Genomic DNA, 16,797 nt, shown 5'->3' on the forward strand with positions numbered 1-16,797 from the left:
TACATAAAGAAGCACTATAAGTGAGCCCAACGTATCTAGAGGCCAACTTTTGAAATCGAATCCATATAGTGCTTGCTCATCTCAATAGATGATAGAGACATGGAGACATGTAAAGTGATGATATCTTGCTAGTGAACCTTATCACTAAAAATCTCAGTAATAATTCATCATAAAAGAGAACATGCAAAGAAAATCAGTATAACAATCACGTGATCAATAATATGTAGAAGCACATTGCGACAATCCCAAATGCCCAAAAGGTTTTATCCAAATGCAATAATTAAGAAGAGAGCCATATTCAAATTCGGGTACGGAAATTTAAGAGAATATACTTTCATTCCCAAGAATGATAGGCCATAAAAAAATCAACAATTACAAAAGCATTAAAATGTAACATAAGGCGAATATGTCGGGGATACAAAACCTTATAAATCCTCCATTTGATAGGACAGTGAGAAGAACTACTTACTACAATACTTCATCATCTTGTTGAGAATACAATAAGCCATTGTCAATGGGCAATGAAGGTGGAGTTCCGGGTGGAATAGAAGCTGCGCCGTTCTCTCCTGCGCATATGCACAAAGCTTCTGCGTCCCTTATAACTGCGTCCAGCTCAATGTGACCGCTCAATTCATTTATGAACTTCAAGAGAGTGTCAAAGTCCATCTGCTCCCCCATTATCTTAGATCGGTACCGTTTTAAAATTGCAACACAAATGTATAGGTGTAGATGCTCAGACATATATTGAGTCCATAATACTTCCCACAGCCTCATTGTTTTTTCATATTCAAATTCCCTGGAAATACAAAAGAATTCTATCAGCTACGTTGTTTTGGAAATGGAAGATTTAAGATTTAACAGAACAATATATCCAAAAAGATGGAATTTGGAAATAAGAAAAAATAAATAGCAAACCATGGAACCTAACCTTTTAAATTGAATTAGAATCCAGCGAAAGCAAAAAAAGTAATTCAGGCACTCCTGTTGCTTGAAGTAATTATGCAATGGGCTGTCCAATAATTCCACCAACTGCCACAACAATAATTAGAAATCATAAAAATTGCAACAGAGAGACCGTTACTGCTGCCTAGTGAACCAATGAAAACATAGTCCAGAAAACACAGCCCAATATGAAACCCGTGATTGACATGTAAAATCACCCTTTGAAGTTCGTTATGTTGTTAACTCAACGAAGTAGAGAACTTAACTACTTAATCCCAAAGCATACCTTGTCACAAAATAAATTATACCTACAAAAAAAACTAGGACTAAAGAAAAAATTGAAATGCAATTTCCTAAATGTTGCCACCAAAATACTATTTACTTAAATGATTATTATTATTATTAAATAAAACATGTTATTTCAATTTAAACTATAACATCCTACTGTATGTGGACAAGAAAAAGCAAATGAAATTCAGAATACAAGTGTAAATGTGATTTTCGAAAATTCAAAACAAAACAAAAGAAATCAAATCAAATTTATTTGTTTTTACTGTCACATATCAGGAGGTTACTATCAATATCAATTTATTTATTTATGCGAATATTTATATATATATATATAAATATTCGTGGAGGAAAAGAGAAGGCCAATACCTTAGAAATTGCAAATAGTTGAGTATGCATGCCATTTTGGTCACGGTTAAAATTAGGTCCCAAACGTTCCATCAGTGAAACAAAACACCAAAAGGCCCCTGCTTCATCCTCCATTACAAATAATATTGGGGATAGAAGGTCACTCATACCCTGTGTCACAGACCAACAAATTTTACTAAAAACACTGCAACCAATAAGCATGCACAGCACAAATAAAATGGGAGACAAATTTGCTTATCCTAATTTAAAAAATTTGAATACCAAAGTGGAATTCGAGTAATTACCTGACAGTAACCAAGATCAAAGTTGTAAAATGAGTATGTCAATAGAATATCACGTAAAAGATTAACATTTTGATTATCATCTCCATCATAGAAGGGAAGTGATCTGTCAGTCCTCACCTTGAAAAAATAAAACGGAAATACATTGTTAAAACACAAGAGTGCATTTGTCAAAATGATCTAAAAGCAAAAAGGGAAATATAAAAATAAAAAATTAATTTGTACCACATCTTTGTCAATAAGTCCCTTTCTCTCTCTGAACTTTGTAAATCTTTTAGCTTGTTCCGGTGATATACTCTGCAAAGGATATACATATCTTAAGCATCTTAACAAGCATAAAGTAGAATGCTATAAAAACTCTGCAAGTGTGTGGTGTGTCAAGTTTGATATACAGGCTATTTCCTAATACAGGAAACAATGGTAAAATTAGTACAAGAAGTAATCTGTACATTGTTTTTTAGTCAATGCTAAAAGGATTTGTATTCAGGTCTTATGAACTGGTCACCCATATTTTTGTTTTAAAAAACATACCTAGCCTAAAGGACGAACAAAAGGATATTCTACATTGATGAGGCATATGCATGCACAAAACCATAAAAGTTGCAATCATTGGAAAAATTGATTTGCAATAATGCAAGAGTTGCAAACCTGCCACTGGTTTTTTATTGTCTCATACTCTGACTTTTTAAGGGTGCTGAAATATTCCCTCTCTGCATATGTGGAATCGTATGCATGGTATTCCAACAAGAATGCCCAGACCTATATTTTTGATTGAGTTGTCAAATTAACATAAATTTTCAATCAAAGATGTAATTTGCTCAAAGTTACAAACATATTAGGACAGACCTCCTTCCGTAAAATGTGCTCAACTCCCCCATAAAATATCCTCTTTCTTAAAGCTTTTGAATCTGTGACCCGTCCTTCAGAGTCCAAGAAGGTGACCCACTGCAAAAGTTGGATAATACTTAACACAAAATATTATAGTAATATTCACTCATGTTCAGCAGCTCTTCTCTCTAAAAAATATAAATCCAGATTAATAAGTATGCACGTTATGGTCTCCTATAAATGCCTAGGATTAGACAGCTGTACAAAAATGTGATAGTGGCATGCTTTCAGTCATTCAGTCCACCCAAGGTCAAACTGAAAAAATGTGGTCCATTTGCTTCTTCAGGGAGCGATGGTGGTTGTCATGGAATGGTTAACCCCATACTAATGCTACTTTATCAAACTGATAAAATTGTGATATCTACATGCTCAGTTGTAGGATTTTGGGTAGCCCTCTGGTTGCATAACATAAAAGGTTTCAAAGGGATTACATTCTCTACTTTAAAGATTGGACCACCATTTTGTAATTTCTTTTTTGTTTATGTTTATGTATGTAATTTTATGTTGATACTTGTGGATTTTCCACACCCTTGTATTTTTATTTTTATTTAATACAAGGCAGTTTTGTTTCAAAAAAAAAAAATTGTAGGATTTTGAATGGTGTGCATTCCAGATCAATTCTTGATTTTTGCACAAGATCACGTTAAATTAGTGATGACACATGACAAAATTTCCACAACAAGACAAATTTACTCAAAATTATAAAAGTTGATCTCATTAAATTGAATGGTGGACAATAAGATGAACACAACTGCTTAATTATTCTGGTACTAGCATTCAGATAAAGTTCTTACCAATTACCACCACATTTCACCAAAGGATCCATAGAAAATACATTTCACAAGAGTAGATCGGGTGCAATAAGGTCTTTACGATTTGTAAGAATACAAGGTTTCTAACTTTAAATTTCTGCAACTGTGAAAAATATTCCAGAAAGGGCACAACTATGCAAAACTATCAATAAATTGTGGATATTCAATTAATGTCACGGAAGCATATATCTAACAGATATGGCATTGGAAAAAGTAAAGAACTTTCAAGAAAACAGGGTTAAGAAAAAGGCACTTACTTCTTCAGGTCCCAATGGTGGCTGTCGTGGTTTACCCCATATTAGTGCAGCTTCATCAAACTGACAAACAAACAAAAAAAAAAGTTAACAATTAGATTGGATGTAATGTAGCCTCCCAAAACACCAAAGGGGGACGGGGGGATTGTTTACATCTTTGAATTAAAAATGTCAAAACCTGCTGTAATAAATAAATGGCGAACAAAAACAATTTATAACAATTATATTGGATCCATTCATAGGGACTAGTATTGCACATTTCACATAAATATGCAAACAATCAAGCAATGCAGAATGTGCAAAGAAAATTGTAAATCCCCACCCTTTGAAAATGATGGATGAAGAAAAGGATTCAGCTTGCTGTATGAAAATATCCCAGGTAATTCAAGCTCACAGTGATACCATAATTCACTTGTTGTCACATTTCTTAAAAAAAAAACTGTATAAATTTTATAAAAGGTATGCAATGTTTTTTACTTAAATACAGCAACCAAATGAAAGAAACATTCAAGCTATTTCTCTTTCTTTTTCTTCTTTTAAAAAAAAAGGCCCAGGTTAATCCATAGATGGTCTTAACTCTAGAACATAAGGAAAATTATATTTCCAATCCAGGTAATATGTTACAAGCATCAATTGCCGCGGTTATTCAATTGTCTTGTTCTGCATTTGCCAACCCCATGTTTCCAATTCCAAACAACAAATGGAGGATCAAGTTGAAATGCGACACAAGTCATTTACTTTTAGTCTATAAACAAGGGTACACAGAGAAGATAGTGAACTTGGGAAGGGATTGAATAATTTATATATCTAACAAACAACCATGGTCTTGATAAAATATCTACACTAAACTTATAGGAATATTTGACAGTGCGGACAGAAGATCACCCAAAAAGGAAAAATAGGACGTAAAGACGACGCTCTTAACAATACCTCCTCACATTTGATTAGCTCAAAACTTCCCATATCTGTGGCAGCTTCATCACCAAGGTTATGTTTCATACATGAAATTTTCTGTTTAACAAGTTAAAAGGATACTCTATATCAGCTAATAAAAAGGCTTTAGTTATAAACCCTACTACTAAACCACTCATCCTTCTGTGATTTAGGACAATAATGCAGCACTGCTGCAAAGTTTTAAAATGTACTAATTCCCATATAAATTATGTTAGCTGCTTTGAAGAAACATTGCAAGGGCAAATAATGCATCAACAATATCTGATAATCAGAATGCCTGTCAAATCTCTTAAGATGTAAATCCCCATTTTTTTTTTAAAAAAAAAAAGTTGGTGAAATAGACTGAATTGTTTGTAAAATAGTTTGTGACAGAAGCCTGGCCACTAGCTGCCAACATGCTAAAAAAGCTGTCTAGAAAGAGGATGATTTGACCACTGTAACCATAGTTATCCACTGTATTATTTGTTATCAACCGGGGTGACAACAAATGAGCATCAACAAAATAGCTTATTGTAAGACTAGCAGAGTAGGTAAAATAAAAAGATTGTAAACCACATAGTATAGCATTAAAAAATGAAATCCCAACTAAAGGAAGAATTCAGTTTCTTCAAAGCAATAACAATGACGATGACAATAAGAACATAAGACAGTCTAAGAAGCTATAACTAGGATTAGTGCAGTAATCCATCAGACCAGAATTACAAGTTAAACATGCAAGACTAATAGGAAATGAGGGCTAAATAGAGGAAATAAAAGGATTTAAAGTAAGCAAATGAGACATGGCATTATAGCAGTTCTTTTAAAATTCATTATGCGTTAAGTTTTTAAAATTTAGAATTTTAATACATACAAGTTTAGTTTAGAAAAATTGGACAAAAAGTAAGTTGGAAGGAAACCTAAGAGATGCTCTCCTTTCGAGTCAACATAAATGGTATATCTTTATTTGTCTATGGACTTTATCAATATCAGGAGCAAGGTAAACTAAGGAAGGCATCAGGGAAAAAAATTCTTGATTCAATTTTTCACACTTAAAAATCATAAATTAATCAACACATATTCGAAAAATGCAAATGCTGATTATATGAAAGGAAGGATACCTCCAGAGGATCTGCAGCAACAGGAACTAAATCAGGTGCCTTCTCTGAAGAATTGGATGCTTTCTCCGGGTGGTCGATGGAAGATTGGTGGTTATACCTTCTCTTTTCAATAGCACCAAATCCATTACTATGAGTCTCACCAAAAATTTGCGAAGTTGTTTCCCGAGCAAATTTGGTCACAAGAGAGAATTTTTCCAATACATGGATAGAGAGATCTCGAGTAGGATCCTGATGTTTCAGCCTTGTTCTCCCATTGTACTGTGAAGTACTTAATCTTCCATCACGGACATTTCTGCTGGACCTCTCCTGACTTTCATCTAAGGGAGACTCACCAACATCAATGGGTATAGATTGATCACTAGCAACAGAAACAGCCCTAGGAAGCTCCAAAGATGACAAAGTTCTCTGTAGAACCCATACATCAGTAAATCTCAGTAAGTTACACAGATTACAATTAACTTCATTATTTCCCTTTTCTTATGTTAAAAACAAATAAATAAATAGCGAGCCAGATTTTATCCATACAAAAGCCAAAAAGTGTTCCATCCTCACATGCCTAAAAATTGCCAGAGGAAAGTTATCAATTAAATAGTGAAAGTTGTTAAGGATATAAGTAACAAATACAAAATAGCATCGCATGTTATCCAGCACCACATGTAAACTATATCTGCATAGTTTTCATCAACTTTAAAGGCCCTCTCTCTTTCCTCTCTTTTTTTAAGGATACAGGTGGTTAAAACCATTTGTGAGAAAAATTATTGCCAGGCATTAGAATGTGGTATTATTTATATATATTAAAAAAAAAAGACATTTATAATCATTATACATGGTTGCACTTGCATAAGCCAAGGAACAGTTTAATTTTGAGAACAGGCTTCCTTCAAGCAATATTAATACAGCATACCTGGAGAGGATTTTGAAAATCATTAATAAGGAACACATTTGCATCTTCTGCTGACCTGGAAACATCATACAGAAAAAAATTGAAAATAAATGGCATGTAGATCAAGGTTTGAGACATTACAAGCTCAATGAAGTTGTCAATATATCTTTTTCTGTTTCCCATAAATATAAATACATAGTACTTATATATATATATATATATATATCCATTCGTAGTCAGGGGTTTTTGTTCCGTCTTCATTAATAAGCACTTTAATTGATTAAATATTTAAGTCAAAATTGTTTTTCCGGTAAATCCATTTTCTCAAGAATATCATAAATTATGTTTACTCTACTGTGGTTAAGCCATTATCTTGAAAGTTATTTCATTTTGTCTTCATGGGACTGTAAAGTATAGTTTTGCCTTTCATATTTGTTTTTTTAATTTATCGATCCACCCACATATTATTCTATATACAAAATCAATTAGCATCCATGAGTGTTTTTCCTGTCCTGCTCTTTAGCTTACCCCAACTAGAAAAAGTAGGGGCTAGTGTTAAAGCCCTGCAGTTGCTAAAGATGGAATCATTTGACGATAGCTCTCTGACTACTCTTCAAAACATGTTTGAAGTTTCAAGTGCCAACTTATGGAAGCAGGCCACCAACACTAATGTGTGTTGAAGTGGGTAAAAGACTGAAAAAGGTTCTTCTTCTGCTCCAATCTGACTCTGAAGCGGGTGTTACTCAGCAAACCCACCCAGAACCATAAATGCCATGCTAAGGGTTTGAGGAGCCCTTAGTATTCCACCATTTTCGCTTATTGGTGTGCAACAACAATCTCCCATATCTTGTTTCTTACGGAGACAAGATTACAGTTTTAAGTTGGATAGAACTAAGACTTTAATTCATTTTCAGCATAGGTTAGAGGAACCTAGACAGGCTCTTAGTGGTGGTTTAATGCTTTTGTGGAATATAATGGTGATAAATACCTGGAGTTAAAATAATCACAAGGAAGATACTATAACAGAGAGAATGGATTGGGTGATGATCAATCCAAATTGGGGGCAACCATATTCCGGTAAGATTTCCATATATCTAATCATGGGGAGTCTATGGTGGGGAAAATCAAATAGAAGCATGAAGGTTCACTGGATTGCTTACATGGAATGTGTTAGTCTAAGATGCACAGTAATCTTGGATTCCCCTCATTCATTTATTTTATCCAAGCTTAGTTGGCAATACCAACACTTTTCATTTTTCAGAAAAGTAATAGAAAAAGATAACAAAATCAATGAAGAACAACCAACCTCACGATAAAAACATGTTGCTTTATCGTTGCAAGGAACTCCTTCACTCCTCCATTGTAAAAGTAAAGAGGAGGAAACGCAAGTCCTGCAGAAAATATTCAAGTAAATACTAAATAAAGAAACAAAACCACAAGACATCAAGCGATATTATTACAGCCTCTATTAAAATAAGAAAAATAAGCTTTAGGCTAATCAATCCCTTCTCTAACTACTAAATCAAATTTTCGCCAAGCCAAAAAAAATTAATTTAAGTTTAACGCTTTATTAACTCTCTCATTGAATTTTGATCCTATTAGAAGCCTATAAAGATATATATTTCAAATAAATGATACTCAATAGGCAATCATATAGACATTGGACATCTGCTAAGGCTTCAAAAAGCATCATAATCAACATATAAAAGCATAACTTGGTGATTTCAATGATACCTGAGGACAGAACTACAATAATGTACTGCCATCCAAAAGCAGGAGTGTGCCGACGAACAGACCGCACCTCTGTAAAAGGCACCGCCCTTATTGTGTACAGATTTTTATCTACACAAAGAAAACGAACAACAAATTTAGCAATTAACTCAACAATAACATCATTCGGATTCACAAAATGACTATATCCAACCTTTCTCAGAAAGCCTGGCGTTCGAACCCTGCCCTTTGTAAGGAATCCATGTCTACATTCACACAAAAAACACATAAGATTCTCAATAAAAAAATAAAAGTGATAGCGAAAGAAAAATAAAGAAAATCAAGAACACTTCAATTCATACCATAAACAGTGCAGAACCTTGCTTAATCAACTTCAATCTACCGCTAATCCTCTCGCAAGCGAACTGGCTAGGATGAATCGTGACATTATCCTTCGAGTAAACCACCTCAGCACCATCAGGGTCGCTAGACGAGCTCTGTCTACCACTATCGCTTCGCATAATACTCGCCGATCCCTAAAATATCAATATCAAATTCGATCGATTATCATTCAATTTCCATAACAAACAATCAAAAGGAAAAATTCTCAGAGAATCGAACTCACCTGCTGCTGAGAGGCGGCGTAATCGGCGTCGTCAGAGAGATCGTGAATCTCAGTTTCGTGCATCTCGAATGGATTTTCCTGAGAAATAGATAACAGTAAGAAAATGACCGATTTGAATTTATATATGAATTTTATTTTCTTAGGGGCGAAGCGAAGGAGAAGAAGATACTCTGGAAAATGGCGGGTCAGCGTAACGAAGGAGCAGCTTCAGAATTTGGGGAAATGGTTTTTGTTTTTCATTATTATTTTACTTTCATTCTGGAAGACCCCTGTTAATCTCGACCGTTGGTTTTAGCACGTACTCGTAGGATTGAACGCTCAGTATTTAAAGTAAGTTTGGTTATGACTGTAGAGTAGTATAGTAATACTAATATGCATGGTATTGGTTAATTTCAGTTTTTATGATGCCACGTCGACTGGATTCGTCTAGAAGGAAACGAAACGGTTTCAATGTTCTTAGCTTTATTCTCCGTGTTGTTTACACCTTCATCAATTTAATTACTATTGTGTCCTTTTTTTACACTTTCAATGTAAGATCTCTTACGAAAAATCCATTCAAAAAAATTCTCTAACGAAAAATATGATGCATTAATTGAAGCCAAGTTTCGAAACATTATTTCTCTCTCCTTATTAATATTTTGTTATTTATCTTATCCATTAGTTTTAAAATATATATATTACTTATTATTTTAAAAAAAAAAAAATTGCATAAAAAAGTAGTTGGATCTGAAAAATATTAAATGAAAAGATACAATTAATACAAAAAGAGTACACAATAGATAAACTATTACAAAACTTTCACAAAACAAATTTAAAACATGCATGTAAATAATATTATACTTAGTAGGAATAAGTTTAGCCTTAATCTTTGTCCTAACATTGGATTTATCCTCTAATTATGAAAGATTTAAGCTTTGTTGGTAGGGATGTACATAAGCCGAAATTGGCGGGTTAGACTAGTTGTCCAACTAAAGTTCAAGTTTCACTTACCACACACAAATGCTCCATCTTCTCTCCTTCTTTCTCATTTTTTTTTATCGATTGATCTTAATTTTATAATTAGTTTTTTCTTCTAATTCTAGGATAAGGATTTCAAAACATGTTTGATATGTGATTAGATTCGTAAATCGAATTCATCTATTAGATATTTGGGTTATTTCAATTTCTCTAGGTTTTTGTATTTTGATTATTTGATTCATTCATAGGCTTTGGTGTAATTGTATGCCCAAATTGTTAATTTTGTATATGATTGGGGTTTTAATTTGATATAGAATAATGATATGTGCACACTCATTTTACATACCAAAAATGCACACCATGAAGTGGTCGCCATGCATTTTAAATCATTTAATTTTTTTTAGAGTGAGATCAATTATTTTTATGTGAGGTTTAAGATGGATGTCATATCATATGCATTTTGAGTGTATAAAATGAGTGTGTACCACATTACTCTAGAATTAGGAATTTGGAAAATATTTTTTGCTTTTCTTGAAAAATAAACTATTTTGTTCATCATTGCAACAAAACTTTTGCTCCATTACTCTTTTGATCTGACAATTATCAGCATACTTTTTTTATAGAGTTATATTTTGAGCTTTTGAACTTAAAATCTATAGTAAATAAGAGTGATTTATGTTCTTAGAGTGTCTTTTGAATAATTTTATTAATTGTAGTTGTGAATTGATTTATGTTTATTGTCTATTTTTGCTGAAAATGATTATAAAATAACTTAAAATAATGTGAACTCTATTTTGAAAGTTGAAATAAATAAATGCCTCAAATGCTTGAGTGGAAAGCTTTGGAGAAAGTATTTTTACAATGTTGCAGCAAAGTAATGGACAGTAAGGCCTCTTATTGAGTCTTGAACAACATATTTGGCTGAGGTGGAGATGATGACAAAGATGTCAGCTTGTTCTAAAAAGGGTAGTGGTCATAGATAGTCACATGTAAGAGCAAAAAGTGGGGTTTTGTTGACGCGATTTTTCGGCAACATGGACTAAGAAGTCCGAAATAGAGAATTAGACTTTTTAGTAAACCGTAAGTAAAGATTACTCAAGAGTTTTTACATGATTTAGTGATTCGAATTCACCTAGTCCGCGAGTTTATGTTATTATTTTATGATCCCTAGAAAAATTGTTTAAGACAATTTTTGCAGAGTTTTTGCATTCAAGATTCCATCCCAAATCCATCATTCTCCCCCTTTATTTATAGGGGTTCAATGGATGAATTGGGTAGTTGTTTGAGATATGTATAATGTATGTGCTTGAGTTAATTCCTAAACGTACAAATAAATATAATTAAGACAATAACTGCTTGGTAATATACGTTTACCAAGCAAGGGATTACAATAGTTACAAAACATTATTCATTGCGTAACGTCCCTGTGTTTGTAGGAATTCGAGTATGTGTATCTCAGCGAGCTAATGCCTTTCTCAAGCTGGAGGTTGTTCGCAGGCTTCTGCAACCTAGATATTGAGATGCTCGAATTATGGAGTGGGCAATGTTAAGAAGTCGCAGGGCGATCTCTGTGATACTTAATTTCAGCTGGGCTTTACTCGGGCTACATACCTGACCATTTATACAACGTTATAAAGGTCAAAGAATCTCCATTAAATGCTTGCCAGTTGTACCTCGACCAAGACACTTGAGCTTGTGTTTTTCAAGTACAACATTTCCCCCCAAGCCTCTACTCGTGTATGATGTCATTCCTATATCTGACACACAATAGGGGTTTTTCTACTTCCGTTGTGGGGTATGCACCCACCTACCCTCTCGAGTATGAGACACGTGTTCGATTTCTATAGGCGTCTGTTCGAGTTTCAAGTACTGTGACAGTTGTCCTGTCAACTTTTGTTGTCGTTTTGTCTATTCAAATTTTGCCCTTCGATCTTGAACTACCGTGATTGTACGACTCTGATTCTTTCCCAGGTTTGGCTTATATATAGGGCCACTGAACTATCCTCACCACCTTTACATTTTGAAAGTTTACTCCTTTCTTCTCTCCTTGGAGATTTCTTCCTGACTCATCTTATTCAATTCTTCTACTCTCTCAATCCTCCAAACCCCATCTTTCGATCAAAACTGTAAGTATCTTCCTTTTTTCGACTTATCCCATCTTTTTCCATAAACTAACCCTTTGATTTTTTTATGGACAATCATACTTATCCCAGATCCGAATAGGGGATAAGATCCTCGCTATCCTCACTGACGCGAGGTAACCCACCACAGAGCTGGAACTAGCTCATGAACAAGCTCGTGAGAAGATCCAGCAGCTCGAAGTGGACCTTGAGATGCCCTGGTCCAATGAGAAGATTGATAAGGCGCAAGCCTTAGAGGTAATCAAGGTCTGGGATCAACTCTAGAAGAAGGCTGGTGAGCTTCAATGCAAAGTCAACGAACTCCAAACAAAGGTGGATGGCCATGAAGCCCATCTTAGTAAAATTGTGGAAGAGATGTTCTACAAGGTATGGTGCTTCAACTAGGAAGGTGACTTTTCTTTCCTAGATGTCGAGCTATGGGAGCGGTACCACGCCAAATTCCAAGATCGCCTTGCGAAGGAGCCCTCAGAAATGGCAGATATGGCCTCGGGAGTTAGTGGAGATGGCGGGGAGGATGAAGTCTCTTCTCATGAGCAAGTTACCGAAGCTCCGAATTGAGAAGATTTTATCTACTTTTTTTACCCTTTTTTATGGGGATACCTTTCATCCCTTGTAATTAGGCCTTTTAGATTGAGACAATTTGCCTTGATGGCTTTGTTCAAGGTTATTTATCCTCGTTCTAAATTTACTTGACTCCAACCTTTATATATCTCCCTGGTATTATTGTGTGTTTAAACCTTTGAATTTTTATACATATGCATGGTTATAGGGAGTTATTTTAGATCAATGTATTTTTAGAATTTAATGCTTAATTGCTGACCAGTTAATTTTCAAGTCGTGGACCCGGTTATATCCAGGATTTTTTAATTGCTTAATAGCGTACTTGTTAGTATTCAGGCCTCGTACATAGGTTTTTTTTTCTTTTGCTTTGAATTTTCTTGCTTAACCTAGTTAATGTTCAGAATTGTTTTAAAAAATTGAGCTTTTTGAAGCCAGAAAATTTCCAAAATTCTTTAAGTTACAAAAATTTTCAAAGACTTAAAATATTATCAAGGTTATCTGCCCCCCAAGTGTCAGAATTTATGAATATTATGTTGGTATTTGTTGACATCGTTTTCCGTCAACTTAGAAAAGAAAAGCACTAAACACTGATTTAAGAAAACTAATAAAAAAACACACACAAGATTTTACATGGTTCAATAATTAAAATCTGCCTAGTTCACGAGTCAATATTATTGAGTGGTGGAATTCTCTTAAAGCTTTTGAAAACAATTATGCAGAGTCTTCTCAGTATCCAATTGTCTATATTTACAAATAAAATTCTCCAGTTTATTTATAGACTGGTTTACAAAATATCTTCTCTTTTATTTCGGGAAGTTACAATTAAAATTTGAAATAAATACAAATAAATGCATTAATTACAAAATATCCCATAATAATCGGGATTAATTATCAGATTACAACAAATCCCCCAGTAATAGGGATTTTCAAACAGCCCCCGCGTTCAAATTGGATTACCAACCTCGAACTTATAATTTACACACGTTCGAGATCGACCTACATCACAAACTCATCATTATAGTTAACCTCGTCCTTAGCCAGTAACTTTATCAAGATCATCCTCTTCGAGCTTGCAATGCCCAGGCTCGAACCTTCCTGACAATTCCTTCGTCGTCACCTGCTTATTTCGAGCTTACATTTTACGAGCCTGCATTTCAAGACCATAATATCTATTCTCAAAATTTGGGTGTAACATTTGTCCCCCTCAAAAGTGTTGGTTCAAATCCTATGAGAATGAAACTTTTGAACTTCTCCTTTCGAAAAACATGCCACCTACCATACTCGAGTACAGACACGTGTCACTCAAGGATTGCACAGCCAAAGTACTCAAGTACTCCCTACCTCTGCCCACGTCATTTCATATATCTCCTTTTTGTTGCCAATGTTATAACCAAACCCCATCCATCAGATCAAATCCCAATCCAAACCAAAGGTTCAGATTTATCCAAGTCCCGATTCTATTGAGTCTACTCTTGCAATGTCAGATCACATAGACTCACGCAATAAAAGGACTAAGTTTTGGCAACCTCGCTTTGAAGAGCTACCTCGTGAGAGGGCACGGCTGAAAACTTCAGCTGAAGAGGTTCCAATTGTTCAATTGACCCAACTACCCGAGGGTCTGAAACATGTCTTCTTGGGAGACGGTGAAACCTTTCCAATTATCATTGCAGATACTCGAGCTACTGCGAATGCATAAATCTGCGATAGGTTGGACGCTTTGTAACGGCCCAAATTCCCTAATGTGTCTTAGAGCCTGGATTAGGGGGCTGGGAGGGCCATAATTGATTTATTATGTAATTAAATGATTATATGAAGGATTATGTGAATTATATTATTATATGATGATAAATGCATGCATGTGGGTCCACAATTCATTTTAAGGGTATTTTGGTAATTTGGCCCGTTTAGGGCATATTTGTATATTTTTGTTGACCACGATTTTGGCCAACTGCGAGTAGACGCAAAAACAAAATAAACCTTGAATAGAAAATAAATAACACATGTAATTTTATAGTGGTTCAGCTCCAATTTGTTGGTAATAGCCTAATCCACTTGGAGTTGTGATATATGTATCCTACATTTAAGATTAGATGAACCTGAACCAACCGAGTTTTTTAAGTGTAAGTAGAAAAATACAGAGTTTCTCTCTCTAAGTTCTCTTAGAAAATTCCCTAAGAATGCCTCAAGTCACAATCCCAAAGTCTCAAAATTAGAGAGTCTAAAAGTCTCCAAAAGATCCGATCCCCCCAATGATGCCATGAGCTCTTTATTTATAGGCTCATCGATCGTACATGAAAAATATCTCGTTTTGACGGGGGTTTTGGTTGTTTCAACCAACTTTAATTGATAAAATAATAAACATATTCAAATTACAACAATCTAGCTATTACTTCGGAATATCTGAGAGATTCGTGCGGTATTTACGAGCGATTCGGGTTGAAGTTGTTACTGAGATTATGTAAAGAAGTCACTGGGTAGTTAACTCCTGAGATTCTAACACATCTGGTCGGCTACACTCCTCAATCTGACAAAGATGATTGGATGAAACCCATTTCTGAGGTAACTGGTCGGGTGAAACCCATTTCTGAGACGACTAGTCGGATGAAACCCATGTATGAGATGACTGGTCGGCTGAACTACGTGTCCGGTCGGGTGAGTCCCTCTCCGAGATGACAAGTCGGCCAATCCGTGCGTCTGGTCGGGTGAGACCTCCCTGACCAGACAAAAATATTCTCCGATGTAGCTGGTCGGCTATATCACATTACTGAAGTGACTGGTCGGCCAAAACACATTATTGGTCGCCCAAGACGCATTACTGGTCGCCCAAGACACATTACTGGTTGGCCAAAACACACTATTGGTCGGTCAAGACACATTACTGGTCGGTCAAGACATATTACTGGTTGGTCAAAAACCTTACCTGGTCGGGCAAATCACTTCCTAACCAGGTAAATCTATTTCCTGACCAGTTATATCACAACTCCGCAGGTCAACTTCCAACCTTTGCACTTCTTTACACATTTATTGACTATTAATGTGTCATTTACTGACCATACATTGCCACTTGTCACATCCGATTGCCACGTCATCGAATAAAATTTTGGGGATAACATTTGCCCCCAAGTTTATTATATGATTTTCTCATATGATAAACTTTTTCTCTAGCTGATAGTTATTCACATCATCCAAAAGCTTCCACTCGGTCAGTAACCGTAACACCCTACTTCCTTAGAGTCGTTACTAAGTGAGTTTAAAACGTGCAATTAACTCGCTAATCGATGTTTAAAGTCAAAAGTGTAATTAAATCATAAACATAGTTATAAACTTTGAAAATAATTTCATTTACTAAAAACCATAAAGTGTTTGACATTTGGGATCCCAAAATACCGTTTAGAAATATTTACAACATATAATACAACCTAAAGTCGACTAGACGACAAAATCTAGGTTTTAGTACAACCACCTCCCGAAATCCACTGGTCGTGGCAGCCAGGCAGGCCAAACATGTACGCTCCGCTTCATGCTCTCCGTACTCATGGTTGGTCGACTTTCCCCTTGCCTTTACCTGCACCACAGAGCACCCGTGAGCTGAAGCCCAACAAGAAAACCCTGACAAGTAGAACAAATATGCATAACAAACACTTAGCATATAAACAGGCCATCTATAGGCAAAGCAAATACGGCCATGTCGTCCCAGGCGCTTTACCAGGGCCTGGGTTTGCGGTCCACACCGTGAGGATATCCCAGGTATACTTTAGGGTCTCACCCTGGCAACTCGCACTCCACGTGCTCAATGCTGCTCCCGGCCCCTTGCCACACTCGGCCTTGCAATCCACGTGCCTAACGCCGTTCCCAGCCCCTTTGTCGTTCCCAGCCCCTGCCGCGCTCGGCCTGCGCCATTCCCGGCTCTTGCCATTTACACAAATTGCATTCATAGCATAATCAAACATATACTGAACATGAACAAATTCAATCAAAGGGCTACGCCCTGCAATACGAACATATTGGGCTCTACCCTGCATTCAAGCTCTATGG

At 35.5% G+C, this 16,797-nt stretch overlaps 1 protein-coding gene across 3 annotated transcripts; it reads right to left on the minus strand.

Moving 5' to 3' along the window:
* Positions 1 to 193: 193 nt before the first annotated feature.
* On the minus strand, positions 194 to 9,394 carry LOC133782760 (uncharacterized). 3 transcript variants are annotated; one of them, XM_062222130.1, is made up of 17 exons: positions 9,273 to 9,394; positions 9,104 to 9,181; positions 8,841 to 9,014; positions 8,693 to 8,744; positions 8,503 to 8,610; positions 8,075 to 8,159; positions 6,790 to 6,844; positions 5,886 to 6,290; positions 4,765 to 4,845; positions 3,838 to 3,897; positions 2,727 to 2,825; positions 2,529 to 2,639; positions 2,106 to 2,177; positions 1,884 to 2,000; positions 1,600 to 1,749; positions 929 to 1,029; positions 194 to 796 (listed from the first exon to the last, which is right to left on the minus strand). In XM_062222130.1, exons 2-17 carry the CDS (start codon positions 9,164 to 9,166, stop codon positions 469 to 471), a joined length of 2,061 nt encoding a protein of 686 aa, XP_062078114.1. In that variant the 5' UTR covers positions 9,167 to 9,181; positions 9,273 to 9,394; the 3' UTR covers positions 194 to 468. The 3 variants fall into 3 exon arrangements, with proteins under 3 accessions (XP_062078114.1, XP_062078116.1, XP_062078115.1); XM_062222132.1 differs by lacking the exon at positions 4,765 to 4,845 and having other exon boundaries at positions 9,273 to 9,392; XM_062222131.1 differs by lacking the exon at positions 9,273 to 9,394 and having other exon boundaries at positions 9,104 to 9,262.
* Between the last annotated feature and the right edge of the window lie 7,403 nt (positions 9,395 to 16,797).

The sequence above is a fragment of the Humulus lupulus genome, chromosome 6 (genome assembly GCF_963169125.1).
Source record: "Humulus lupulus chromosome 6, drHumLupu1.1, whole genome shotgun sequence".
NCBI classification, from domain to species: Eukaryota; Viridiplantae; Streptophyta; class Magnoliopsida; order Rosales; family Cannabaceae; genus Humulus; species Humulus lupulus.